At 50.4% G+C, this 15,051-nt stretch overlaps 2 protein-coding genes across 2 annotated transcripts in view; one reads left to right on the top strand and one right to left on the bottom strand.

Annotated features, from left to right (window-relative positions):
* Nucleotides 1–5,248, bottom strand: part of LOC141059242 (uncharacterized) — a 71,889-nt gene extending 66,641 nt beyond the window's left edge. The window contains exons 1-5 of the mRNA XM_073555543.1: nucleotides 4,995–5,248; nucleotides 4,048–4,197; nucleotides 3,741–3,920; nucleotides 3,534–3,657; nucleotides 3,353–3,450 (exon numbers count right to left, since the gene is read on the bottom strand). Of these exons, the coding sequence (XP_073411644.1) occupies nucleotides 3,353–3,450; nucleotides 3,534–3,657; nucleotides 3,741–3,920; nucleotides 4,048–4,125 (480 nt within the window). The 5' untranslated portion in view covers nucleotides 4,126–4,197; nucleotides 4,995–5,248. The remainder of the gene's footprint in view (nucleotides 1–3,352; nucleotides 3,451–3,533; nucleotides 3,658–3,740; nucleotides 3,921–4,047; nucleotides 4,198–4,994) is intronic.
* The window catches only part of LOC141059255 (uncharacterized), a 252,339-nt gene that overhangs the window by 157,991 nt on the left and 79,297 nt on the right, over nucleotides 1–15,051 (top strand). The window lies entirely within an intron of this gene.

Here is a 15,051-nt window from a genome sequence, read left to right as displayed (position 1 = left end):
GCACTGCAGGATCTGAGTCCATGGTGGCGTAGTGTGTTACTTATGGTAGGCCTTGTTACATTGGTCCCAGCTCTCTGCAGTTCATTCACTAGGTCCCCCCGCGTGGTTCTGGGATTTTTGCTCACCGTTCTTGTGATCATTCTGACCCCACGGGGTGGGATTTTGCGTGGAGCACCAGATCGAGGGAAATTATCAGTGGTCTTGAATGTCTTCCATTTTCTAACTATTGCTCCCACAGTTGATTCTTCACTCCAAGCTGGTTGGCTATTGCAGATTCAGTCTTCCCAGCCTGGTGCAGGGCTACAATTTTGTTTCTGGTGTCCTTTGACAGCTCTTTGGTCTTCACCATAGTGGAGTTTGGAGTCAGACTGTTTGAGGGTGTGCACAGGTGTATTTTTATACTGATAACAAGTTTAAACAGGTGCCATTACTACAGGTAATGAGTGGAGGAAAGAGGAGACTCTTAAAGAAGAAGTTACAGGTCTGTAAGAGCCAGAAATCTTGATTGCTTGTTTCTGACCAAATACTTATTTTCCACCATAATATGCAAATAAAATGAAAAAAAAACAGACAATGTGATTTTCTGGATTTTTTTTTCTCAGTTTGTCTCCCATAGTTGAGGTCTACCTATGATGTAAATTACAGACGCCTCTCATCTTTTTAAGTGGTGGAACTTGCACTATTGCTGACTGACTAAATACTTTTTTTCCCCCACTGTATGTGTCATGACTATCACCCTTGTCAGTAGCTAAGAAGTAACGTACGGTTAAGGGAGGTTATTAAACTTAGAGTGGGCAGGAGAATTCATTGTATAATGTGGCACGTAAAAGTTTGGGCACCCCTGGATAATTGTTATCGTGGACAGCTAAGCATGTTGATGATGAAATGATCTCTAAAAGGCTAAGGCTGGGTTCACACGTAACGGAACTCTCGCGGAAATTACCGCGAGAATTCCGGAATTCCATTCCGCGGGAAAATCGCATTTTAAATTCCCACGATTTTCCCGTGAAAAAAATTAGCATTTTGCAAGCATAATTAGCTTGCAGAATTGCTAGCGTTTTCCAAGCGATCTGGAGCATCGCTTGGAGAACTGATTGACAGGTTGGTCACACTCGTCAAACATAGTATTTGATGAGTGTGACCAACTTTTTACTATTGAGGCCGCCTATGCGGCACCAATGGTAAAAGATAGAATGTAAAAAATAATAATAATAAAAAAATATTGTTATTCTCACCTTCCGGCGTCCAGCGCAGCCTTCCCGCCTCTCTCCACGCTCCCGGTCCTAGTAATCCTTTGCGAGAATTACCGTGATGACGTCCGTTCTCGCAGGATCGCGACGTTTCGCGGTCATTCGCGATGACGTTGCGCGGATGACCGCGAGACTTCGCGATCCCGAGAGAACGGATGTCATAGCTCGCAAAGGCTTACTGGGACCGGGAGCGTGGAGAGAGGCGAGAAGGCTGCGCGGGACGTCGAAAGGTGAGAATAACAATATTTTTTATTTTAAATTCTATTTTTTACAGGGATATGGTACCCAAAGCCCGGAGGACAGTCTCCTCTCCTCCGGACCGTGGGTACCATCCGCAAATGTTCTGGTTACTTTTCGCATGGTGTGCACAGCCACATGCAGAAAGTAAGCAGAACAATGCATTCCCATGGGTGCGGGATCGCCGCGATTCCGCAAAATTAATGAGCATGCTGCGTTTTTTACCGCAAAGCGATTCCGCCGCGGTAAAAAGCGCAGCATTAGCACAGCATTGCGGAATCCCATAGGAATGCATGGGATGCTTATGTTTTGCGTTTTCGTGGCAAAATCGCGCGGTTAAAACCGCCGCGGAAACGCGAAAAAAACGCCACGTGTGAACTCAGCCTTAAAGTTAAAGATGACACATTCCCTTTGTAGTTTAGGCAAAAAAATACCGTATATACTCGAGTATAAGTCGATCCGAGTATAAGTCGACCCCCCTAATTTTGCCACAAAAAACTGGGAGAACTTATTGACTCGAGTATAAGTCTAGGGTGGGAAATGCTCCATAGATTATTCCCCCATATGCTGCCCCCATAAGAAGCTCCTTAGATTATGCCCCCCATATGCTGCCCCCATAAGAAGCTCCTTAGATTATGCCCCCATATGCTGCCCCCATAAGAAGCTCCTTAGATTATTCCCCCATGTGCTGCCGCAGCATGTAAAAATAAAAAAATGACATACTCTCCTCTCCGTCGCTGGGTGTCAGATACTCACCTGTCCTGCGTCCATGGCTGCTCACCGCTATCTGCCACGTCATCAGTCAGTGACGTTCAGACTGCAGGGGGCGCGGCGCGCAGTAACCACGTCACCGCGCCCTCTGCTGTCTGAAGTCACTGACCGATGACAGACAGCAGCAAGCAGCCATGGACGCAGGACAGGTGAGTATCGCTATACTTACCCGTCCTGATGCTGTGTCTTGAGCCCCCAGCTTCTCCACGCTCTCTCTTCCTGCCTTCAGCGGTCATGTGGTACCGCTCATTAAAACTCATGAATATGCGCAGGAGAGGTTTTCTTCTGATGACTCTTCCATGAAGGCCATATTTGTGCAGGTGTCTCTCAACAGTACAACAATGTATCAGAACTCCAGAGTCTGCTAAACTTTTCTGAAGGTCTTTTGCAGTCAAGTGGGGGGTTCTGATTTGCCTCTTTAACAATCCTACAAGCAGCTCTCACAGAAATTAGAAGACCATATCTTGACCTCCACTTTTCTTTTTAGCTGCCATTTTTTTATTACAATTTGAACTCAGGAAAGGGCAACTTGAATGTGCTTTTCTACCTTCTTATAGCCTTCTCCTGCTTTGTGGGCCTCCACCATTTTCAGAGTGCTAGGCAGCTGCTTAGAAGAATTAATGGCTGCTGTTTTTTTGGCACAAGGTTAGAGGAGGCTGGGTTCTTATAAAGATGGGAAATGTGCATCACCTGGCCTTTCCTAACGATGATAGTGAACAAGCGATAACCCTAACATGCTAATCAAGGGCTGAAACCTTGGTCAAAGTTATCTGAGCACTGAAATCTCCAAGGGGACCCAAACTTTTGCATCAGCCCATTTTCCTTTTCGTAATTTTTAAAATGTGAAAGATGGAAATTTTTTGCCTAAAATACAAAGTAAATGTGTCATCTTTACCTTTAGGTATTTTTAAGATCAATTCATCTTCAACTTGTTTAACCATTCACAACAGTAATTTTGACCAGGAGTGTCCAAACTTTTACATGCCACTGTATAAAACATATAATAATGGTGGATAAAACAAGACTGAGCACAAGACCTTCACAGCCGTCTACACATCATAGGGGAGATCTCATGACACCTTCTCTCCATCTACCTGATGATCCTGAGGAACACTGGGATTTTCTTGCTTACAGTCCCGTGGAAGAAGAGGACGGGGACATCTCTCTGGTGTTGTCATCATACTGGATAGATCTGGAGGAAACACATACAGGGACTGAATTCATTATATACATGCAGATAATTATAGGCCGTGTGTATTTAGTCCTGTCTATTACCTGGTGATGTGAGGGGTTGGGGAACCTCCATCATGACGTCCTTGTACACATCTTTGTGTCCTTCTAAATACTCCCACTCCTCCATGGAGAAATAGACAGCGACATCCTGACACCTTATAAGAACCTGACACATACAATGATACCGTCATCTCACCGATCCCTTCATAGCATTACTGTATAATGTCCCAGCATTCCCAGCAGTGTCACCTCTCCAGTCAGCAGTTCAATCATCTTGTAGATGAGTTCTAGGATCTTCTGGTCATCGATGTCCTCATGTATCAGGGGGTGAGGTGGAGGCCCCATGATTGGGCTCAGGGGTCTTCCCCATCCCTCAGACAGAGGGTCCTGACAGCGCTCACTAGAGGTCTTCTTCACTACTGTGTAATCCTGGTTATGGAGAGACATTAATAAATCTCACTACAGACATTTCCAGAGTCCTCACCTCTCCAGTTCTGTCCATCTGTTATTCCCATAGATAAGAATGATGTAATGTGACGTCATCAGAATCTCTCACCTCTCCAGTAAGCAGGAAGAGGATCTCTAGGGTGAGGTGTAATATCCTCTCCGCCATCTTGTCTCTGTCCATATCCATCTTTGATGGGTAAATCAGGAAAATTCTCTTATATAGAAGATCTTCACTGAGAGGATCCGATATTGTAGAGACCTGAATGAGAAGAAGATGAGCCGATGTAACATCATAAAAATCCTGTGTAATAATACAATTACTGGAGATAATAAGGGAAACATATGAGGAGATTTATTATTTTACAGTATTTAGTTTCCTTCTTTACATCTACTAATAAAACCTATATATTTAGGCCACAGACAACAAGCAGTTTCTCCCTCGGAGTCGGCAGCTGAATACGTTCCTCATAGACTCATCTTCCATAACGCTAATTCTCGTCTTATTTCCCGACACTGGAATCGGCATTAGCGATACTGCAGGAGATATTCATTACACGTGACAGGAGAAATAACTACTTCATGGTGAGGACGACATCTTCATCTTCTACTACGGCTCTAGACACATATCTGTCCAGAGTCCGTCACTGACTCCATCCCCACCGGCCGTCTATATGAAGGTTTCCCTACAATACTGAGTATGGCGGCCTTGTGCTATGAGAGTAATACAGGTTTCCTCGGTTCCCGTCTTTCATAGTTGGGTCGTTTGTATCAATCAGCGGAAAAGGAACAAAACCATTGTGATTCTTATAAGGAGACAACACAAAACCCCCTAAATATAACATTTTATAACAACCCCACAATTTGTGACTCTTCAGGGTAAATCGCTCTCTCACCATTGGATTAGAGCTGATACTATGAAGATAAAGAGACTAAACAGACTTTCTGTCCCCTCCATAAAGGGGCACTTTCCCGTGTTTGTCAGCACTGTCCGAGGATTATTAGGGGTGATAGTTTCCCCCAATTAGAAGGGACACCTGTGGATATCGGGGTCTTTACCTGCTACAGTCCTGGTGGGATTTCCTCCGTAAAGTGGACGTTCGACAAACATCACGATCAATTAACATCAGGCTAAAGGAACATCGCTCCTCTATTCAGCTCTAAAGATCTATGATGAAATTTACTGCGGCCCCTGCAAGAAAGGAATGTGAGACCACCGTGGCCAGATATTTCTATGGCAGCTCTGTGCGCACAGGACCTGTGATGATGTCACAGGAGGGGAGGAGTCAGGGGTCACATGATCAGGGGCCTCGGTGTATGCAGGACTCTGCTGTGCTGGTTGTCATGGTGCTGGATGAGGGGAAGTTTATGTGTGGGGTCAGGAGGGGTTTACAGGGTGGATGTAGCGGAGCTGTGTGTGTACGAGGTGTACGGAGCGGAGCCGTGTGTGTACGAGGTGTACGGAGCGGAGCCGTGTGTGTACGAGGTGTACGGAGCGGAGCTGCGTGTGTACGAGGTGTACGGAGCGGAGCCGCGTGTGTACGAGGTGTACGGAGCGGACCCGTGTGTGTACGAGGTGTCCGGAGCGGAGCCGTGTGTGTACGAGGTGTCCGGAGCGGAGCCGCGTGTGTACGAGGTGTCCGGAGCGGAGCCGCGTGTGTACGAGGTATACGGAGCGGTGCCGCATGTGTACGAGGCGTTCGGAGCGGAGCCGTGTATGTACGAGGTGTACGGAGCGGAGCCGCGTGTATACGGGGAGTACGGAGAGGAGCTGTGTGTGTACGAGGTGTACGGAGTGGAGCCGTGTGTGTACGAGGTGTACGGAGCGGAGCCTTGTGTGTACGAGGTGTACGGAGCGGAGCCGTGTGTGTACGAGGTGTACGGAGCGGAGCCGTGTGTGTACGAGGTGTACGGAGCGGAGCCGTGTGTGTACGAGGTGTACGGAGCGGAGCCGTGTGTGTACGAGGTGTACGGAGCGGAGCCGTGTGTGTACGAGGTGTACGGAGCGGAGCCTTGTGTGTACGAGGTGTACGGAGCGGAGCCGTGTGTGTACGAGGTGTCCGGAGCGGAGCCGTGTGTGTACGAGGTGTCCGGAGCGGAGCCGCGTGTGTACGAGGTATACAAAGCGGAGCCGCGTATGTACGAGGTGTACGGAGCGGTGCCGCATGTGTACGAGGTGTTCGGAGCGGAGCCGTGTGTGTACGAGGTGTCCGGAGCGGAGCCGCGTGTGTACGAGGTATACAAAGCGGAGCCGCGTATGTACGAGGTGTACGGAGCGGTGCCGCATGTGTACGAGGTGTTCGGAGCGGAGCCGTGTATGTACGAGGTGTACGGAGCGGAGCCGCGTGTATACGGGGAGTACGGAGAGGAGCTGTGTGTGTACGAGGTGTACGGAGTGGAGCCGTGTGTGTACGAGGTGTACGGATCGGAGCCGCATGTGTACGAGGTGTACGGAGCAGAGCCTTGTGTGTGTACAAGGTGTACGGAGCGGAGCCGCGTGTATACGAGGTGTACAGAGCGGAGCCGCGTGTATATGAGGTGTACAGAGTGGAGCCGTGTGTGTACGAGGTGTCCGGAGCGGAGCCGTGTGTGTACGAGGTATACCGAGCAGAGCCGTGTGTGTACGAGGAATACAGAGCGGAGCCGCGTGTGTATGAGGTGTACGGAGCGGAGCCGCATGTGTACGAGGTGTACGGAGCAGAGCCGTGTATGTACGAGGTGTACGGAGCAGAGCCGCGTGTGTACGAGGTGTACGGAGTGGAGCCGTGTGTGTTCGAGGTGTACGGAGCGGAGCCGTGTGTGTACGAGGTGTACGGAGTGGAGCCGTGTGTGTTCAAGGTGTACGGAGCGGAGCCGCGTGTATATGGGTCGCCCTCCCAGGGCTGTGGGGTACTCGGTACCGGGCCAGTGTCAGGGGGATGTGTCACAGCAGCGGTGACCCGGTCCATGGCCCTGGGCGCCCAAGCAATGGGGAGATGTAGTTAATGGTAGGATAGTTCGTGACACCACCTGTGGTGTTTGGCAAATATCAGCTGCAATGCGGGTGTCAAAAGTGTTCTTCAGCTTGGCCAGGACCTTTGCAACAGTCTCTTTATCAGTATCCTGCCAGGCTTTCACCTCCCTCAGTGCTGCACCCGTTAGCTGTCCAATCAGGTTATTCACTTTCTGGCTTTCAGACAGGGTAAACTTTAAACAAGCTGCACAGTCTCTCTTTAAATTCACTCAGGGTATGTGACTCACCCGAGTACTGCGGTAGCCAGACCGCTCCCGGTATGTAGGGCATGGATAGCGGCATTATGGGGTCCGCTGCGGCGGGTGCTCCTGGCGGTACTGTGGGGTTGGCAGCGGCGTCCGCCACTGCATTGGCTTGTGGCACAGACATTCTCTCCCCCCTAGTTAACGTTAGCCAGGGCCGGGGGTTGCGGGAGCTCACCGGCGGCCGCTTCGCAGGCCCGACGCTCCAGGCTGTAGGCCTCAGCTCCTCCTCCTCTCGCGCGCTGTCCTCTCTTCCCGCGCGGCACTTCTCTTCTTCGCGCTCTGCGGCAGGCTCCGCCCACGAACGCCGCCCCTCTTTCTTCCCGCGCGCCAAGCAGCGCGGCAATGGCGGCAAATTCACACAGTTCACAAACACAGTCTATGGCACACAGGACCCGGGGATACCGGGCTCCGTAATCCTGTTCGTGACGCCAAATTGGGTCGCCCTCCCAGGGCTGTGGGGTACTCGGTACCGGGCCGGTGTCAGGGGGATGTGTCACAGCAGCGGTGACCCGGTCCGTGGCCCTGGGCGCCCAAGCAATGGGGAGATGTAGTTAATGGTAGGATAGTTTGTGACGCCACCCGTGGTGTTTGGCAAATATGGTGTTAGGCCAACGCTGCATACAGATCCGCTGGGACTGATGGTATGTGCAGCTTAGATGGTAAAGCTCCCCACAGGTGGAGCTGTAGTCCCAGGGCAGTGTAGATGTAGCTGGCACGGGGTTGTAGCAGTGCCGAAAGCATAGGGAACAGACAAGACACAGCAGTTGTAGTTTCTGTACCTTTACTGAGTATATGCAGTCCAGAGTCCTGATTACAGATGGTATTGGAGCAGGTTAGCCTGGAAGCAGATCAGGATTCTCTCTCAGCAGAAGGGCTGTGCAGTCTCCTTCCTAGCGCTTTGTAGTGTGAAGCACTCCAGTACTTAGTTACTCTGAAATGCCTCTCTTTAGATGTTCCTAGAACTTTACTTGTATGACAGACAGCTGTAGCCTCTCTCGGGGACTCCTCTCCTGAGTCCTGGCTCACTAGTCAATTGCTGTTGTGTCCCAAGTCTTTGCTGGGAGCAGGGCATTTACAGCCTCCTACTCCTCTGGTGTCTGTGATAGGACCTTCAGTATCCGGACCACCGTGGAGACCAGGCTCCAGTTCTGTGCGATCTCAAGCTGAAGGAGCTCGCCTTCTGCAGCTCAACCTCTCAGCTTCGCACCTCGTGTCCGCACACTTCACCCTCCGCAGACTATATCCTCTCTTTCCCCCCTGGCCCTCAGAGGACACCCCTTTCCAGAATCCTGGTTCAGAGTTCCCCCTGCTGGCCCGGAGTGGAACTGTGTTGCATGCATTAGGTTAACTGCTGGAGAGACCCATCACTGCTTCCAAGCCTGGCATTACCCTCCCCTGGAGGATGGCAAAGCCAGTGTGGCAACCATACCCCTGGGGGCGCCATATTCCACCCTAGTGAAAGTCAGCACTCCTGGGCTGAACAAAAACATGAAAAACAACATATAGACATTTAAACAACAATAGTTGTACAAGATTTGAAAAAGAGAAAAATGTACAAAAACCAAGAGCTCAAAAATGGTCCTATGATGATAAGTCCAGCATCAATGTCCATGGTCCATCCCTGGGCAAATGGTAAAAGTTTTTAACCACACACAAGTCCTGTGGTTCAGTGTCCACAAAACAAACCAAAGAGAACTCTTACAGGTCACCTGTAGGTACAAAACTTGAAAAACAGTTACATATTTACACAATTTCAACAATTACATTACTTTATATACGATATCTAACTGGTAGTATGCCTTGTGTGGTGCGGGTAGATGTGCGTAAGACTGGTGCAGTGGGTAATGTACTGGATACACCACATGGCACAGGAATTCTAGATTGTCTAGTAACTCTTGGACTCACCATGGGCATAACAGGTTCACCACTGGCAGGGCGAGGGTTCTCTGGCTCCACTGCTGGTGTGGCCTCTGTTGCCTGATTTTCTCGATCTTCAAGGTCTTCTTGAGTCCTATTCCCCTGTGCTTCTACTTGGGGAAATAACAACACCGGCACCACAATTGCATCATTAACTCTAGTTCAATTCGCAGGGAACTCTCCCAGCACGGTACTGACTGTCTTTTCTTCCTCTGTAGGTGGGATGTTATCCGATCCTCCCTCTTTTTCTTTCAACTGGACAGGGCATAACTTCAAGTGATCCCTGGATACCGCTGCTGAGGTCTCTCCATCTTTGCTAACAAGGCATACTTTGGCATTATCAAAGTTCAAGGGCAGAATTGTATAGGGCTCCTCCACCCATTGATCATCCAGCTTACGCAGTCTTCTTTTTCTCTTGAGAACTTGTTCTCCTGGCGAAAAAGGAACAGCAGGTGCATTTTGGTTATAAAGTCTCTCCTGCTTCTGCCTTCCCTGAGCCAAACTCTTCTCCATACCCTCCTGTACCCTTCTGTACTGCTGCTGCCTCTCCTTGTCCCAGTCAGCATCTGGTGACATTACTTCAGGCGTCAGGACTCCCATGTCCAAGTCAATAGGCAGCTCACCAGGCCTTGCTCTCATCAGATACGCTGGAGTACAGTTGGTAGAGTTCACTGAGATATGGTTGTAGAGATCTACCAGATCGGGTAACTTTTCTGGCCACAGATTTCTCTCCTCCAAGGGCAATGTCTTCAGTAAATCAATCACTACCTGGTTCATCTTCTCGCACATGCCGTTGGTCTGTGGGTGATAAGGTGTTGTCCGGATCTTCTTACAACCATACAAGTTGCAGAACTCATGGAACACTTCTGCCTCGAAAGCTGGACCTTGATCTGTGAGTACTCTTTCAGGATACCCATGTGGCCTACAGAAGTGCTGTTGGAAGGCTCTGGCCGCTGTCCTGGCCGTTAGATCTTTGACGGGCACAACCACCAGGAATCTTGAATAGTGGTCCACAATGGTAAGGGCATAGAGGTAGCCTGACCGGCTTGGAACCAGCTTCACATGGTCCAGGACTACCAACTCCAGGGGCTGTTTGTTGATGATTGGCTGTAAGGGAGCTCTCTGGCTGTCTCAATCCTTTCTGCGCAGATTACACTGTCCACACTCCCAGCACCACCTCTCAATGGCCTTCCGCATGCCAGTCCAGTAGAACCTCTCTCGGAGCAATGTTTCCAACTTCTTCCAACCAAAGTGTCCAGCTTCATTGTGGTATGCTCCTAGGACCATTGATGCATCTCTCTTTGGGACCACCACCTGCCAGACCAGCTCATGTGTGCGGGCATTGATACTCCTCCGACACAGCTTCATTCATAAATGAACAGCCGACCTCTTTCCTTCCACAACTGATGAGTTTCTTCAGGAGCATTCAACTCTTGGCGTGAGTCACCTTGTGTCAGCAGCTCTTTCACCAGGCGGACTGCAGGGTCATTATCTTGTGCTTTTGCCCAATCATGATGGGGCAACGGATTCAGAGTGACTTCCTTCAAGCCAGGCCGCCTGTTTCTCACTCCTTGAGCACGTTGGGCCGCCAGTGGCTGGTGGAAGGGAGGCAATTCTACCTCTTCCAGAGCCTCAGGGTCTTCTCCTGCATCTGGCAGATTAGGCATCCTCGATAGCGCATCAGCATTGGCATTCTTGTGCCCTGCCCGGTACTTGATGGTAAACTCATAATTGGATAACCGAGCCATCCATCGCTGCTCCAGTGCTCCTAGCTTGGCAGTGTCCAAGTGGGTCAATGGGTTGTTGTCCGTGAAGATTGTAAATTTGGCCGAAGCTAGGTAATGCCTGAACCTTTCGGTGACAGCCCAGACTATGGCAAGGAACTCCAGCTTAAAAGAACTGTAATTATCAGGGTTCCTCTCAGTGGGACGCAGCTTCCTGCTGGCGTAGGAGATCACTCTCTCTTTTCCATTCTGTACCTGCGACCGTACTGCTCCTAATCCCACGTTGCTGGCATCGGTGTACAGCACAAAGGGTTTGTCATAATCTGGGTAGGCCAGAACTTCGTCACCTGTGAGAGCCATCTTCAATCTGGTGAAAGACCTCTCCAACTCTTCAGTCCATTCAAATGTGGAATTCTTCTGCTTGCCTTTCTTGGACAGCCCCACCAGAAGGTTTTGCATCGGGGTGGCTATTTCAGTAAAGCCTTTGATGAATCTCCGGTAGTAGCCTACTAGTCCAAGGAATTGGCGTACCTCATGGAGGTTGCTGGGCTTTGTCCAGTCCCGGATGACTGTGACCTTGTCAGGATCTGGTGCCACACCTTCTGCACTGACCACATGACCGAGGTACTGTACCTTAGGCTTCAGGAGGTGGCATTTTGAAGGCTTCACTTTCAGGCCAAAATTGGACAAAGCTTCAAACACTTCGGCCAGGTGTTCCAGATGCTCTTCATAGGTCTTGGAGAAAACAATGACATCATCCAGGTACAATAGGACTGTTTCAAAGTTCATGTGTCCCAGGCAACACTCCATCAGCCGTTGAAAGGTTCCTGGAGCAGTGCAGAGCCCAAATGGCATATAATTGAACTCACAGAAACCCATTGGAGTGGTAAATGCAGTTTTCTCCTTGTCTGCCTCTGCCACATCCAAGGTGGAAAAGTAGTTAGCAGTTTTAAGTGCAGCTAATGACTCTTCAATTCTAGGCAATGGGTAGGCATCTTTATGTGTGATACTGTTAATTTTCCTGTAATCAACACACATTCTCATAGTACCATCCTTTTTCTTTACAAACACTATTGGAGCTGCCCCTTGGCTACAACTGTCCCTAATGACCTCAGCTTCCTTCATCTCTTTCAACATACTCTTAGCACATTGGTACTGTGTTGGGGGTATAGGTCTGTACCTCTCCTTTATGGGTGGATGGTCTCCGGTGGGGATATCATGTTGGACCCCTTTTGCTTGCCCAAAATCTAGTGGGTGTTTGCTGAATACCCGCTCATACTCTTGTGTCACTCTGTAAACCCCATTTCTCTGGTATGAAGGTGTAGAGTCAGTTCCCACCTGCAGTTGCTGGCACCACTCTTCTAGCTGCTTCACAGGGCCATTGTCCTCCACCGGATCGGATGAGACCAAAGGCTCTGCTGCCTGCAATGAGTTGTTATTAACAGTGAGCAGTTTAGCAACTGTGGCATACCGAGGTATTGTGGCTTCCTCCTCCCCACAATTCAGAAGGCGTACAGGTACTCTCCCCTTTCGTACATCAACCACCCCTCTGGCTGTCAGGACAGTGGGTCTGCTATCTGAATATACTGGCTCTACCAATGCCTGGCAATCCTACCCTCTGAGCCCTATGGCTGCCCGACACCAAACCCACATTTCACATCTGGGGGGTATTACAATGGGAAAAGCATCACTCACTCTGACGCTGCCAATCTCTCCACCAGAGAGTTCTACCTGTTGCCTTTGCATCAGGGCTCGGATCTCCTTCTGCAGGACTCTTTGTTCTCCAGAACCAGCAGTCTCAGCCACCTGTTGCAACAAGACAATAACCTCGGACAGACAGTTTTCAATTACATTTGTACCAAGAGTCATCATGGGATTACATTCACGTCGATCAATATCAACAATTATCAGACCTTGTGATTTTAGCTCCACGCGGCCCACTTTAACAGTAATTTCCTTGCATCCAATCTGTGGCAAGGTATGCCCATTACTAGCAACTACTGTTAGTTCATCAGTTGGGCCACGGGTGAGTTCAGAATCAGCCCAGTACCTCTTGTACAAAATATACGGCATAGTGGTCACCTGGGAGCCAGTGTCCAGCAAAGCGTTCATGGGGATGCCGTCAATCACCACAGGAAGGATCGGTCTCCCTCCCACATACTTGGCTCTCCAGTTCTTTGGGCCTGGTGATCCTACTCCTGGGGGTTGGCCCTCTGCCCCAGGGGTTGCTCATTTAAAGGACAGTACCTTGCAAGATGACCTGCCTTGTAACAGCAGCGACAGATGGGACGTCCGTTCTGGTCGTAGCGATCGTTGTTCCTTCCTCGAAGTGGCGGGGTTCTCCTCCGGAGCCACGGGGCATCCTCTCGACTGGAAGCAAGCTGGACCTTTTCTTTGGAGGAATCCTGCAGGGACTGCACGGTTCTGGTGAGTGCAGCCATCCCTTTGGTCAGCTCCTGGACTTGAAGACGCAGCTCCTCAGTTGGATCTTTATCCAGGGTCTGGGCATCAGCCTCCACAGGGATGGAAGGAAAGGATGTAGCTTCCTGATGGTAGGTGATCGCTGGGCGCCTAGGGGGCGCTGGACGGCTGTCAGAGGATTCCTGTAGTACCCAGATAGCCCTGTCCTTGAAATTAGCAAAGTCCAGATCAGGGTCTTGCAGGGTTAAAATACGTAACTGCCCTCTGTGGGTACTGGACAGGAGTCCTTCAATGAACTGCTCCTTTAACAGTTGATCTTCCTTTACACTGTCAGGGTCAACTTGTTTAACTGCTCGCAGCGCCTCCTGCAGATTGACAGCATAGTCTCTGATACTGTCCTGTGCCCTCTGTTTACAGTCAAAGAACCTCATCTTGATTTCAGCTGCAATGCGGGTGTCAAAAGTGTTCTTCAGCTTGGCCAGGACCTTTGCAACAGTCTCTTTATCAGTATCCTGCCAGGCTTTCACCTCCCTCAGTGCTGCACCCGTTAGCTGTCCAATCAGGTTATTCACTTTCTGGCTTTCAGACAGGGTAAACTTTAAACAAGCTGCACGGTCTCTCTTTAAATTCACTCAGGGTATGTGACTCACCCGAGTACTGCGGTAGCCAGACCGCTCCCGGTATGTAGGGCATGGATAGCGGCATTATGGGGTCCGCTGCGGCGGGTGCTCCTCCTGGCGGTACTGTGGGGTTGGCAGCGGCGTCCGCCGCTGCATTGGCTTGTGGCACAGACATTCTCTCCCCCCTAGTTAACGTTAGCCAGGGCCGGGGGTTGCGGGAGCTCACCGGCGGCCGCTTCGCAGGCCCGACGCTCCGGGCTGTAGGCCTCAGCTCCTCCTCTCGTGCGCTGTCCTCTCTTCCCGCGCGGCACTTCTCTTCTTCGCGCTCTGCGGCAGGCTCCGCCCACGAACGCAGCCCCTCTTTCTTCCCGCGCGCCAAGCAGCGCGGCAATGGCGGCAAATTCACACAGTTCACAAACACAGTCTATGGCACACAGGACCCGGGGATACCGGGCTCCGTAATCCTGTTCGTGACGCCAAATTGGGTCGCCCTCCCAGGGCTGTGGGGTACTCGGTACCGGGCCGGTGTCAGGGGGATGTGTCACAGCAGCGGTGACCCGGTCCGTGGCCCTGGGCGCCCAAGCAATGGGGAGATGTAGTTAATGGTAGGATAGTTTGTGACGCCACCCGTGGTGTTTGGCAAATATGGTGTTAGGCCAACGCTGCATACAGATCCGCTGGGACTGATGGTATGTGCAGCTTAGATGGTAAAGCTCCCCACAGGTGGAGCTGTAGTCCCAGGGCAGTGTAGATGTAGCTGGCACGGGGTTGTAGCAGTGCCGAAAGCATAGGGAACAGACAAGACACAGCAGTTGTAGTTTCTGTACCTTTACTGAGTATATGCAGTCCAGAGTCCTGATTACAGATGGTATTGGAGCAGGTTAGCCTGGAAGCAGATCAGGATTCTCTCTCAGCAGAAGGGCTGTGCAGTCTCCTTCCTAGCGCTTTGTAGTGTGAAGCACTCCAGTACTTAGTTACTCTGAAATGCCTCTCTTTAGATGTTCCTAGAACTTTACTTGTATGACAGACAGCTGTAGCCTCTCTCGGGGACTCCTCTCCTGAGTCCTGGCTCACTAGTCAATTGCTGTTGTGTCCCAAGTCTTTGCTGGGAGCAGGGCATTTACAGCCTCCTACTCCTCTGGTGTCTGTGATAGGACCTTCAGTATCCGGACCACC

This window comes from Dendrobates tinctorius, unplaced genomic scaffold (genome assembly GCF_039654945.1).
Source record: "Dendrobates tinctorius isolate UK_male_01 unplaced genomic scaffold, ASM3965494v1 ptg000226l, whole genome shotgun sequence".
Classification (NCBI taxonomy): domain Eukaryota; kingdom Metazoa; phylum Chordata; class Amphibia; order Anura; family Dendrobatidae; genus Dendrobates; species Dendrobates tinctorius.
This window is presented reverse-complemented; position numbering and strand designations above follow the sequence as displayed.